This window comes from Dreissena polymorpha, unplaced genomic scaffold, assembly GCF_020536995.1.
Source record: "Dreissena polymorpha isolate Duluth1 unplaced genomic scaffold, UMN_Dpol_1.0 chrUn010, whole genome shotgun sequence".
NCBI lineage: Eukaryota > Metazoa > Mollusca > Bivalvia > Myida > Dreissenidae > Dreissena > Dreissena polymorpha.
Window position 1 is genome coordinate 683606 of NW_026273324.1, and position 13813 is coordinate 697418.

At 36.3% G+C, this 13813-nt stretch overlaps 1 protein-coding gene across 1 annotated transcript in view; it reads left to right on the top strand.

Annotated features, from left to right (window-relative positions):
- The first annotated feature begins 204 nt into the window (after nucleotides 1-204).
- The window catches only part of LOC127863492 (receptor-type tyrosine-protein phosphatase kappa-like), a 43925-nt gene continuing 30316 nt past the window's right edge, over nucleotides 205-13813 (top strand). The window contains exons 1-12 of the mRNA XM_052403040.1: nucleotides 205-277; nucleotides 798-848; nucleotides 3169-3293; nucleotides 3594-3681; nucleotides 4959-5056; nucleotides 6015-6160; nucleotides 7454-7589; nucleotides 8264-8413; nucleotides 9820-9916; nucleotides 10231-10292; nucleotides 11743-11868; nucleotides 12292-12446. Coding sequence (XP_052259000.1) covers nucleotides 205-277; nucleotides 798-848; nucleotides 3169-3293; nucleotides 3594-3681; nucleotides 4959-5056; nucleotides 6015-6160; nucleotides 7454-7589; nucleotides 8264-8413; nucleotides 9820-9916; nucleotides 10231-10292; nucleotides 11743-11868; nucleotides 12292-12446 — 1307 coding nt within the window. The remainder of the gene's footprint in view (nucleotides 278-797; nucleotides 849-3168; nucleotides 3294-3593; nucleotides 3682-4958; nucleotides 5057-6014; nucleotides 6161-7453; nucleotides 7590-8263; nucleotides 8414-9819; nucleotides 9917-10230; nucleotides 10293-11742; nucleotides 11869-12291; nucleotides 12447-13813) is intronic.

Here is a 13813-nt window from a genome sequence, read left to right on the forward strand (position 1 = left end):
CATTGAAACAGTAAATGTTGCTTGATTTAAAATCTACAAAATACTTTTATATGTGCCATATAAAGCCGTTTACCTCGGGTACGTATGATATACGTATTACTGCTGTTACAATTCTAAGCACATGTGATCCTCTATCAACATTTAAAGCATGCTACCGATGGCCTCAATTGCTCCTCATCATGTAATTGTGACTTCCCATCAATCATGTTTCTGGCCATTTTCCTGATTGTGATCCTGGGTGGAGAGACGGAATCTGTTGCATGGTTGAGATTGACATGTGCGTCCCTGGGTGGAGAGACAGTATCTATTGTACGGTTGAGATTGACATGTGCGATCCTGGGTGGAGAGACAGTATATGTTGTACGGTTGAAATTGCCATGTGCGTCCCTGTGTGGAGATACGGTATCTGTTGCACGGTTGAGATTGACATGTGCGATCTTGAGTGGAGAGACAATATCTGCTGCACGGTTGAGATTGACATGTGCGATCCTGGGTGGAGAGACAGTATCTGTTGCACGGTTGAGATTGACATGTGCGATCCTGGGTGGAGAGACAGTATCTGTTGAACGGTTGAGATTGACATGTGCGATCCTGGGTGGGGAGACAGTATCTGTTGCACGGTTGAGATTGACATGTGCGTCCCTGGTTGGAGATACAGTATATGTTGCACGGATGAGATTGACATGTGCGTCCCTGGGTGGAGAGACAGTATCTGTTGTACGGTTGAACTTGACATGTGCTCCCTTGGTGGAGAGACAGTATCTGTTGCACAGTTGAGATTGACATATGCGTTCCAGGTTGGAGAGACAGTATCTGTTTCACGGTTGTTATTGACGTGTGCGTCCCTGGTTGGAGAGACAGAATCTGTTGCACGGCTGAGATTGACATGTGCGATCCTGGGTGGAGAGACAGTATATGTTGCACGGTTGAGATTGACATGTGCGACCCTGGGTGGAGAGAAAGCATTTGTTGCACGGTTGAGATTGACATGTGCGATCCTGGGTGGAGAGACAGAATCTGTTGCACGGTTGAGATTGACATGTGCGACCCTGGGTGGAGAGACAGCATCTGTTGCACGGTTGAGATTGACATGTGCGATCCTGGGTGGAGAGACAGAATCTGCTGCACGGTTGAGATTGACATTTGCGATCCTGGGTGGAGAGACAGTATATGTTGCACGGTTGAGATTGACATGTGCGACCCTGGGTGGAGAGACAGAATCTGTTGCGCGGTTGAGATTGACATGTGCGATCCTGGGTGGAGAGACAGTATCTGTTGCACGGTTGAGATTGACATGTGCGACCCTGGGTGGAGAGACAAAATCTGTTGCACGGTTGAGATTGACATGTGCGATCCTGGGTGGAGACACAGTATCTGTTGCACGGTTGAGATTGACATGTGCGACCCTGGGTGGAGAGACAGTATCTGTTGCATGATCGACATACCGTATAATCATGTTACCACCAATGAATATTTTGAAGTTGATATTTCATACTTTTTAGCGCTGAATCAGATTCTTACAATTTTTTTACAATTGTATGCACATGAGAATAAAATCATGATTGATATTAAAATGTTTTGAGTAAATTTGTATACATATATTTGTTCACTTAAATTAAACAGTGAGGTCATGTATTTTATTGTTTTAGCTTTTTATTGGTACATTGTTCTTATTCTCGAACTCTTATAAGGTCAATGTCAACTCTTGTACTGAGTGTGGGTGTCGAGATTTTAGTCTTATTGATATGCTATTGCAAAATGATTTCTTTAAATTATTATGGAATTGTTACCCAATATTAGTACCTTGTTATCAATGATTGATTTCTATAATATACTTCTAATCAAATGATTTTCTTGAAATTGTTTAATACATGCATATTAATATATTAGCTGGGTATAATGAATGTGTTTCATCCCAAATATTAATATATTAATATATTAGCTGAGCTTAATGAATAAGTTTCATCCCAAATTAGTCTGTGCAGTCCACACAGGCTAATAAGGGACTACAGTTTCCGCTTTTACGGAATTTTTCCTTTAAAGGAATTATCTTTGAACGGATAAATTGTAGGTGGAAAATGTTGTCCTTGATAATTCTGTGCAGACTAAACGAGCTAATCTGGGACGACACTTGACGCACATGCATTTAGCTCAGTTTTCCCAGAACGAGGCTCATATTTATATATCAATATGTTATTATAGCCTGCGAATCGGGATCATACGGACAAAATTGCTCCATGGACTGTCACTGTGACAAGTGTCATCACATCAATGGATCCTGCGCAATGTCTTCTCAATGTCACGATGGGTACAGGATGGATAACGGTTTCTGCAAACGTAAACATTCATTGTTTTCATTTTTTACCTTTCCTGTCCCATGCGGAGTTGCATCTAACAAATTACGCACATGTATAGAAGACACGACAGAAGCAATAGATTATATGTAAATTGCAAATTTCTTGATATACTGGTAAATTGCAGCGCAAGAAGAGACAAGAGGGATTAATACCTTTATGATCGCTGGAGTTGTTGGTGGTTGCGTCGCAGCTATACTTATTGCCATTGGTATTGCTGGCGTAATTGTGTGTTACAGGAGGCGAAAACTTCAATCGTAAGTCAATATTCAATTTTAAATAATTTAAGTATACATAATCAGTTGACGAAAAAGTATATACAACATTTTCCCATTACAAAATTGAGCGTTGAAATATTATCAATGATGCAATTTCAGCAGGTCAAAAAGTCATACTGGGTTATCTATACCTTCGAAAATAGAGACAGACTTCGAAGGGATTGATCGAGCTAAACATTTTGAACATGTCTCCGTCGAGGATACAACACATATCAGTTCAAAAGGTATTTAGGTCAATGTTTGTTAAATTTAAGTGCATGTAGATTACTATTTTTTATAGTGCATTAATATAAGCCTCGAAGAAACCATACCAATTGTTTACTATATTAATTGCTGAATAAAATAGCATGACACCCATATCCACTTCCATGCTCAAAATTACATTTATACATTTATACTCATACAATTTATCAATGTGGATTGTATTGAAACTTTGTTGTATGGTTTGTGTCTGTAGTATTTATCGATGGATTCAATGTTTCATGCTGAAATCTAAGATGTCATCAAGAGATTGCCTGGTGTTGGAAATTCAACAGATGCACAGTTTGATGACCCCAATTACTACAGCTTTAAGACAGTTGCCCCTGGAATAAAAATCCATGATCTCTGGGATTACATTCACGAGAAACGTGATTCGATATTCTTTGATGCCGAGTTTAAAGTAAGGAAACTAACATAAATAGTGATTCAAAATTCTTCAATGACGAAAGTAAGAAAACTAAATGAAAAGTGATTCAATATTCTTTGATCACAAGTTTAAAGTCAGAAAACTGAATCGAAAGTGATTAAATATTCTTTGACGACGAGTTAAAAGTAAGAAAATTAAAATGAAAAATGATTCAAAATTCTTTGAGGAAGAGTTTCAAGCAAGGAAACACAAATGAAACAATAACAGTATAAAATGTCAATTATTATTCCCATTGTTAATGTTTTAACATAATCGTTTTATTATTTATTGTAGAAATTGCGAAGCGGGCTTATTCATAAGCACGAAATAGCATCGTCTGAAGAAAACAAGGGAAAGAACCGCTACAGGAAGATGTATGCATGTAAGTGATTTTGTCTCCGCATTAGCGTTCGGGTCAATAAATATTTCGAAAGAAAATTCTTGAACAATTCAAAGCGACATTAGTCAATTTTGTAAAACTAAACTCAACAATCTTAAGTACTTGTTTAATAAATTAAGAATTATTGCGCAATAGGGGTCTCAAAGGTTCACCTAAACCATATGAGACCGTTCTGGGAAAACGACGCTTAATGCATCTGCGAGAAGTGTCGTCCTAGATTAGCCATTCAGTACGCACAGGCTAATTATGGACGACACTTTCAACCTAAAGTGGACTTTTATTGATAAGATACTTCCTTTGACCGAACAATTCCATGAAACCGTAAAGTATGATCGCAGATCTGCCCTAGTGGACTGCACAGGCTAATCTGGGACGACACTTAACGTACATGCATTTAGCCCAGTTTTTTCCAGAACGAAGCTCATCTATATTTTCAGACGACCATAACCGTGTGTCCTTGACAAAAGAGTTGGAAGGAGAATCCGAATATATCAACGCGAGCTTTATACACGTACACTTTGTTCGGTTACAAAAATAACAAAAAGGAACTGTTAAAAAAAATTCTAATAATAATAATAATAATAATTATAATAATAATAATAATAATAATAATAATAATAATAATAATAATAATAATAATAATAATAATAATAATAATAATTATAATAATAGTAATAATAATAATTATAATTATTATAATACTAATGATAATAATGATAATAATAATAAATAATAATAATAATAAGAGTGGAAATAATGATAGTCACTAAGATAAACACATGTATTTTGCAATTTAGGGATTCCAGAAGATAAAGAAATTCATCGCTTCTCAGGGTAAGGGATGCATCGTTTTGGTTATTTAAAAAAGCCATATATATTTTTTCTGTTTGTACCGCGAATCGCGTGCTTACCGAACAAATTAAGCCTGATGCTGAGAAAACTGGACTTAATGGATGTGCAATAAGTGTCGTCCCAGATAAGCCTATGCGCTCTGCACAGGCTAATCAGGGACGACACAATCCACTTTCGCGTAGAGAGGATTTTCAGTAAGAAGAAAGTTCCATTGAAAGACAAATTTATTTAACAGCGGAAATTGTAAGACTGCGCAGGATTAATCTGGGAAGACACATTACGCACATGCATTAAGCCCATTTTTCTTAGAACGAGCTTCAATTACTCTAACAAAATATATTGAATCGATATCGATAACAGCTAACCGGTTTTTATAACAGATATAATTATTACATTTACCTTTAAAGGCGCCACTGAGAAAACACTGGAGGATTTATGGCGCATGATATGGCAGCAAAAGGTTGACAAGATTGTGATGTTGACAAACCTGGTCGAAATGGGAACGGTAGGAGCTTTAAAGTACTGATTGTATTTGTAATATAAAAGTCAGCTAATGAACATTACTTTAATCAAACTGATTGTATTAGGGATATAAGAGTAAGTTTTTAAACATTAAATTACACATGTTCTTAACTGATTTACATATTTGTACATGTGTATATATTTTGTATGTTTGTACTGGAAGCGGAATATTGATTGGTTTACATATTTATATGCGAAGGGGAAACGTAGTTTTCCTTTCCGTTACATTTTGGCGTGGATAAGGAACATCTTAGACTGCTAACCACGGATTAATATTGTATTAATAGTTACGATCATAGAGTGTTACATTGATTTACATGACGTATTATAACGCAGCTGAAATGTCTTCAATATTGGCCTGAAGAGCTGAATGGTGTGTGCAAGTACGGACGTGTTGACGTCAAATACGTTGATGTCGTGGAGATGGGCGATTACAATATCCGGACATTCCAAATTACGACGGTGGGGATAAGTTGGTTGTAGTTTTTTATACTGGACTTGTCTGCTTAATGCAGCTAACGCATTCTTAAGTGTACACGTAAGTGTTATATCCGATTACTTAATTACCAGCGATGAAGTAACCTTACTTTGATGAATCTTTTAATTTATATATAACAATTTATGTTAATATGAAATTCGCTCTGCCAAAACAGTGCTTACTGCATGTGCGTTAAGTGTCGTCCCAGATTAGCCTGTGAAGTCTGCACAAGCTAATCATGGATGGCACTTTTCGCCTCAACTGCATTTTCGCAAAAAACGACTTCTTTTAAACGAACAACCATAAAAGCCGAAAGTTTCGTCCTTGATTTGCCTATGTGGACTTTACAGCCTAATCTAGGACGATACTTATCGCCCACAAATAATGCCCAGTTTTCCAGAACGAGGCGCATATGAAAATACTTTTGTTAATATGTTTATATTGTTGGTATCTGGGACAACAGGGACGTGATACGAGGGTAGTAAAGCAGTTTCACTTCAAGGCCTGGCCTGACAAAGATGTTCCCGACACAGCCTGGTGTCTTGTAGACTTTTGGAGAGCGGTGGGCACTCGAGATGAACAACAATCACCAATCCTTGTTCACTGCAGGTAAAATAATAGCATCGCGTTTAAACCAGGTCATCTTCCTTCGCATAATGTATTTGATGGTAGGATTTAAAACAAAAGTAACGTCGTCTGGTTGAAAAACAATGGGCGAATGGCCGCGATTTTCTATATCTATTTTCAGTCCTTGTTTTTTTGACCTCGTATGATTCTTAGATAACGAACTTACGTACTTTTGGCTACTCCATGGTGTATCGGTTCTCATCGGACCCATTTTACTTCATCAGCCTTATTATCAGTAAGTTATGCTCGGTGTGGCCATACATTTACGATGTGTTCTGAGACCGGATGGCTGTGCCGTTTGTAAATGCTGAAGATATTGAGTAGGTATCTTTGGTAAACGGTACCTCCTGTCTCCCATATGTACAGGAAGCCTCTGCAACACGCACAAAGCACCGCGTACATAACATCGCTTGAGTTTCCGGCCAACACGTTCCTCACAGTCCAGGCTTTGCCATCTATATAGGTATTCGCATCTGTCCCCATCAACTATGGGTTGATTGCATATCATTGGGCATCGAACGCTCTTGTTTTGCCTGCAAAATAACTGACGTTGCTTTTCCGTGTGCATTAGATTGTTAAATACAGTCTCTTCTAAAGACTACCGTTGGAGGGTCCGGGATGTTTAATGCGATCTGATGTGTACATTTGCGGAAAATGTTTCCGGTGTATGTAACCAACATTTGGTAGCGCTTTGTTTTTTTAAATTTAACCACGAGTGGTATTGTTGACGAGCGCGTTTTGTATGTTTTTCTACGTACAGTGTATAATGTCTTCTAGTGTTCTTTCTGCTTGACCTTATTTTACTCGTTCTCCACAAATAAATCATTGTGAAGTCTGTTCACCAGTTTCTGTTTGATTCCCAGCTAAGTATGGTTTCCGCCTGCAACAATATAGATGTGTTGAACCTTGACACCATTTCTCTGCCCCGTGCAATACACATGCACATCGTAGTCGCCGTAAATATGATACTCGTAGATCGATGCACGGTCCATCATGTCATGAGTGACAGATGTTTTATCAATGTTTTGTTTCGCTGATAACCCGATTATCAAAAACAGAAACATAAACAAGTACAGAAAAACAGAACACAATTAGCGTGAGCATAAACAAGCGTAGCATGGTTACTATTGATTATAAGAAATGCTTGTGTACAAATGTAAATAATAAAAATATAAAATATGACAGTGCAGGTAAAAACATCATATTAATATTATACACTATGAGGTCATATACGTTTCAATTAATTGCACTGAAGTTTGCATATTTTATTCACAGCGCTGGTGTTGGGCGAACAGGAACATTTATTGCTCTTGACAACCTCATTTCACAAGCCAAGATGGAGAAATGCGTGAGACCTTTCCAGATGGTCGAGGCTCTACGGGAACAAAGGGTCAGCATGGTCCAAACAAAGGTCAATGGATTATTACGATTTGTAAATGAATATTTGCGTGAATCATATAATAAGTTCGTGAATCACAGAATACATTCGTGAATCATAGCGTACATATGTAAGTCATAGAATACACACGTGAATCATATAATACATACGGGAATAATATCAAACATACATAATATATGCTTAAATGCAAGAATATAGATTTGAATCATAGACCACATACGTGAATCAAAGAATACATACATGAATCATAGAATACATACGTGAACAATATAAAACATACATGAAATCTAGAATACATATGTGAATCCCATAATACAATTGGGTTCAATAACACAAATGGGAATCATAGAGCACCTACGTGAATCATAGAATACATTCGTGCATCATATAATATATACGTGAATTAAAGCAGTATGCTTTACGTTATATTAATGCCTATTCTGGTGTTCAAAATAGTATAACACTATGTTAACAAAAAAATAATAGATGTGCGAATATTTATTCATGAGACATATACACATTTAATAATCTCCCTCCCAAAACCAAAAACTGGTTCTACAAAGGAAACGGACCCGAGATTAAGGCATTCAATGCAATCGAGCTAAAATACGCTTAACTTACTAAAACAAATCACGTTCACATATGCAATCTATGTTTATATTCCAAGTATGTAATATGGCATACAGGAACAGTACGTCTACCTACACGAAGCCCTGGCAGAGGCTCTCCTGATAGGGACACATCACGTGACGACCGGACAGTTCGAACGTGTCTACAACTACATGATGGGCCGTAACGATGACTCGACAGACACCCGACTTGAACATCAGTTCGAAGTAATATATAGATAATAATAGAGTACTGACCAATCGCTCTTTAACATAACAGGTGAGGCTTAAAATTAAAAAAAAAACGACGAGGCTTGTTGAGCACTTGCGCCCATATATTTGTGTCCTATTTTGTAGCTTATTGTTCTTTAAATATATAACATCTTGTTATCAAAATAGTTTGTTTTGTTGCACCTGATTTTAATTTACAAAAATGACGTATATGGCTGCTTCTGAGTATTATGATCTGCCTTCAAACATTGACTGGTATAAAAACTTTCTTTTGACTTAATATAAACATATATTAGGCGCATAGTAATGTATGAATGATAAAGTATTAGTATCGTCGGTAGTATACTTTGAACAAAACTATGTCGCCGCCGTGCCCGTCTATAATTCGGTCGTCCTTCGCGTGCGCGTTCTTTGTATCCTATTCTTTGTTATTATTTAGCAGTTATACATTATAACTATATTTGACGGCGAGTAAACAAACTCAATGGAAATTTTAAAATGAAATAGTGGCATTAATTAATTCAATTGAAGTCTTAGTTGCTGCAAACAAATTAGGCTTTATCTGCTCATTGATTAAAAGTGTTCATGTTCAAGACTTGATGCTATTTCTTCATTATAATTTGTGTTTCTTTTATACCTAATGATTAAATATGACATTTCTGCAGTGAAATAACAGCAGTGAAAAGAACAAAATTGTTCTTTCATTGGTGAAAACAACACATTTTCGGAATTCCGTTTTCTATATTTATCATATCAAGATGTACTTCCCTTGTTTATATCCTTGTTTATAATTTTTCTATGATCACGAGTGAAATAAAATCGATTACCCACCGAATCCAACAAATTTTATTTAATGTTATGCTTACTTTACCGTTTATTTACAATGTAAAAAGAATTTAACTGAAGAATTTTCCTGGATTAATATGACGTCATTTCGTAAAAAAATGAAGTAATTTTAATGTATTTAGGCACGCCACGGGAGAGAGGGTCACTTTTCAGCGAAGGAAAATTATAATTAATTATTTTCTTGAAAAAGGGGCATAACAGAAACACAAAATTTGTTCATGTATTAATATATTAATCCATTTCGAAGTGAATAACTATCATAACATCAGAATCATGTTTAACAGATCGGTTTTATCGGTTTCTTTCCCAATCAAGACTCACAAATCAACGCAATTTTATAATTTAAAAAACATAGGAAACTAGATAAAGACTTCATATATCAATATTAAAGCTAACTTGCTACATACGATCATATTTTTTTAAAGCACGTGTCATAACAATCAGTTTAAAATGTTGACGATGTAAAATTTTCATATAAATTCATTATTTTTAATAGATAAAAGACAGTAAGTTTTATAGATATCAAAAGATTTCTTCACACTAATTTACAATTTCAGCTAGTGAGACAAAGTGTGGAACATGATCCAGTAGAGATACAAGAAGTGTCCAGTCAAGAAGCAGAATACGGCAATATTGAGACAGTCGGGACTGAACGTAAGGCGCTTTACAAATGTTTGAAGAATGAATTGTGTTTGCTTAATACGCAGTTTATGTGCACTGAATTGTTTCTCGCTCTATGAAAACGGGGTTTAATGCATGTTCGAAAAGTGTCGTCCAAGATTAGCCTATGCAGTGTGAGACTGGATTTTGTTTTAGAAGATACTTCCGTTAAACGAAAATTTATATAAAAGCGGACATTGTCGTCCCTGATAAGCATATGCGGACTGTACAGGCTAACATGGGACGACACTTTGCGCACACCCGTTATGCTCCGTTTAAGAATGCATGCTTTGTGTTTACATTTGCAGTACACCCTTATCGACATCCACCGAATAGAAAAAGGGACCAGCCAATTGAACTCAATATCCCCGTACGTGAATTATAGTTATCGTTTCATGTAATGTCGTCGATATTCATGACGTGTTTATTTAAGTAGATTTCTTTTGTACTGCTCCTGTATTCCAAAGAATGGAAATGCCCACTAACCTTATTCGGTTACTTCAAGAAACCACGTAACTCGTATGAAACGAATAATGTTTATATGCGTTTTAAACTTCATGTGAACTGAAAGTAATAGTGTTCGTTTAACTATAACTTTGACTGTAATTTTAGCAGCGATCTTGGAAAACTGGGCTTTACTGAGCTAAATACACGCCCGAACACTGTCGGCCCAGATTACTCCAAATAGGATTATTAGGAACGACACGTCTTACTTTTATTTTCTTCTTGCAGGATATGTTTTTACTTGGAGAAAATCCAGTTTAGGCGGAAAGTGTCGTCCGTGATTTGGGTGTACGCATTGTACAGGCTTATCCGGGACGACACTTTACGCACATGCATTGTTCCAAGTTTTTCAAGAATGTGGCGCAATTGAATGTCTCATTCGAACACTGTCCAATGTGTTTATTGTACAGACTTTCAGTGCAAAGAATAGAATATGTGTGGTTAGCAGACCGACGGAACCACAGCTGTCGATGTTTTGGTCTCATCTGCAACAACATGGTATAGTAACGCTGATTGATATTGCATCGAATGGAAGTGAAACGGTACTTACTTTTTATTGAATTATTGTTTAACACAAACACAGCACACAAATGAAAGCCATTCGTTTAATAAGACACTTTACATTTTAGCCTCGTTCTTGGAAAACTAGGCGAAATGTATGTGCATAGGGTGTCGCCCCAAATAAGCCTGTGCAGTTCGCATTGGCATATCAGGGACGTCACTTTCCGTTTTAATGGTATTTTTCATTTAAAGGAAGTCTCTCCCAAGAGAAATTCCGGTTTGCGGACTACACATGCTAATCAGGCACGACACTGTGCGCATTAGGCTTAGTTTTCCTAGAACGTAGATTATTGTTCCCTACCGGTTTCACCGGAGGGGACTTATGGTTTGCGCTCTGTTCGTCTGTCTGTCTGTCTGTCTGTCACACTTTTCTAGATTATGTGATGACTTTAAAAGTTTTTCATATTTTTTCATGAAAATTGAAAAATGGATATATGCCAAAATGGAAATTATGCACGTCATTTCATTTTGTTCCTACGGCAAGAATTATGGTTGCTATGGCAACAAATAAAAAAAATCTGACCATGGTGGAGCCGGTAGGGGACATACGTTGCTTGGCAATAGTCTTGTTTTATTATAACAACGGTTATGATACATCGTACACTAATATATGGATTGTGTTTATTGCACTTATCTTGGGCATTGAATGGAATGTAAGTTTTTCTTAACAATATAGCGTCAATAAAATGTGTGAAGTAGTAAGAATTTACGCTAATGTTTTTTATTATAAAAGTATATTTAACATGCATCGACAGAAATACGTACTCAAAGATGGAACAGACGGGGAACATATAGAAAACGGAGCTCTGTCTGTAATTAAAGAGTCGCTACACAACGGATTTGTTGAAATAACTTATTCCGTGAAGAAAAACGCGAACGAGGTATGTTTCAAGAATTATTTAAACAGTTGATATTGTTTCAAATATATGATTACTTCACAGCATTCGGAAGCTTGATTTCGTTCTTGTTAATGATAAAACAATATAAAACAATATTAATATCACACTTTAAAATCAATAAAACAAATTACTCATTTTTCCTATTTACACCTTCTGCTGTACCTAGTTTATATCGATATTTAAGTTGTATTGCTGCATGCACACGCTTAAGTAAACACGTTATATAAATCTCCACCAATTGCTAGTTGCCTTAACTGGTAATACGTGCTTAATTCTTTACCGTACCACGGAAATGTTTGGAGAAGAATTCATTTAAGTTTTTTGTATCTTGTTCTTTTATTGCATAAATGTAATTCATGTCATGTTCAATATATTTTCCTAACACTATTTAAACCAAAACTATAGAGTGGCTTCGACAAAACCATCAAACACTTTGTGTTGACTTCATGGAAAGGAGATGATACACACACAGAGAGGACATCACTTCTCAAGATGATAGAGGCGGTGCACACATGGCAACTGGAAATGAAAGAAGACAAGCCGATATTAATACTCGACAAGTTAGTACAGTCGCATGACATCCCAGGATGGTTCTGAAAAAAGGGGGTTACATACAGAATACTAGGTTAGCGTTGAATACAGAGAAGTTTATGTTGCGAGGCTTAGAACGCCGGGAGCGCGAGCCTTGGCGAGCGCTTTCGGTGTTCGAGCCGAGCAACATAAACTTCTCTGTATTCAACGCTAATCCTTGTATTCTATTTATCCCATTTGATTTTTTTTTCAACGTGACATTTAACATAACTAGATCTAATAACCTTAGCCTAACAATTAGTCTAATTCATTCTTAAAAATCGCTTAAAATCTAACGAATGTAACCATGCGTAGTGATATAAGTGTATTTGTTCTGGTACGCAAAATAGTCTTAAGACAATTCACACACAAACTGTAAAACGAGTAAAAATATTACCATATGCCTCGATTCAATTTTACGCAGCATGCGAATTGTAACACATTACGACCGCGAAAAGATAATTTTACTTTACTTTAATTCATTTTATTTTCGAAAGAAAATGATCAAAATCCAATATGGCGGCAATTGCTCCTGACAAAATGATTGTCGATGTCAACATAGATTCTACATGTACACTTTCGACGAGCAAACAGATAATTGCAGCGACTGACACTTTATTTGACTTAATATACAGTGGTAATACGTTTTCCGACTTCGGACGACGAATTTAATGACACACAGAACGTGTTTTTTATATAATATTTTGGGTATGCCGTGTGTGATCCAATACATTAATGGCCCCCATGTTAAAATCATTTCCCCGACCGAGAACAGGGAACGACAAAAGTACAAACAAAAACCAAAACACGTTCGAACTAGTATCTTACCTTTAATAATCCATCTTATAATCCACTTAACTCAATAATTGGCGATTTTGCATCTAGGGTCTTTAATAATTGTTTTAGCATAGTTAAATAAAGACCCTCATGCCATCCTATCACTATTTTCAAATGAATTTATGAACGCGATAAACTTTCTGATTCGTCACACGCTACGTCATGTACTCTATGTACCTTACTTCTGTTAAAACGAACCGGAGCAGTTTTTCAAATAATAGCCGTTGGTAAACTCGGATGCATTTGCAGATTTCTGCATACAAACATAATTATGTTTAAACTTGCACAATGTTATTGTCTATGATAAATGCTCTTATTGTGTACAAGAAAATAATTTTAATATATAAAAACACAAAGAATGGAAAACATTCCATTACACAATAGATAAATCAGTGGATATACCCGTGTACGAAATGGGACGTTTCGAATTCCAGTGTGCTGCTATTTATGCCATCTTATACTTTACACAGCTCTATGATTAACGTGAATTAAATCGGATAGCAAATATTGCAGATTATTT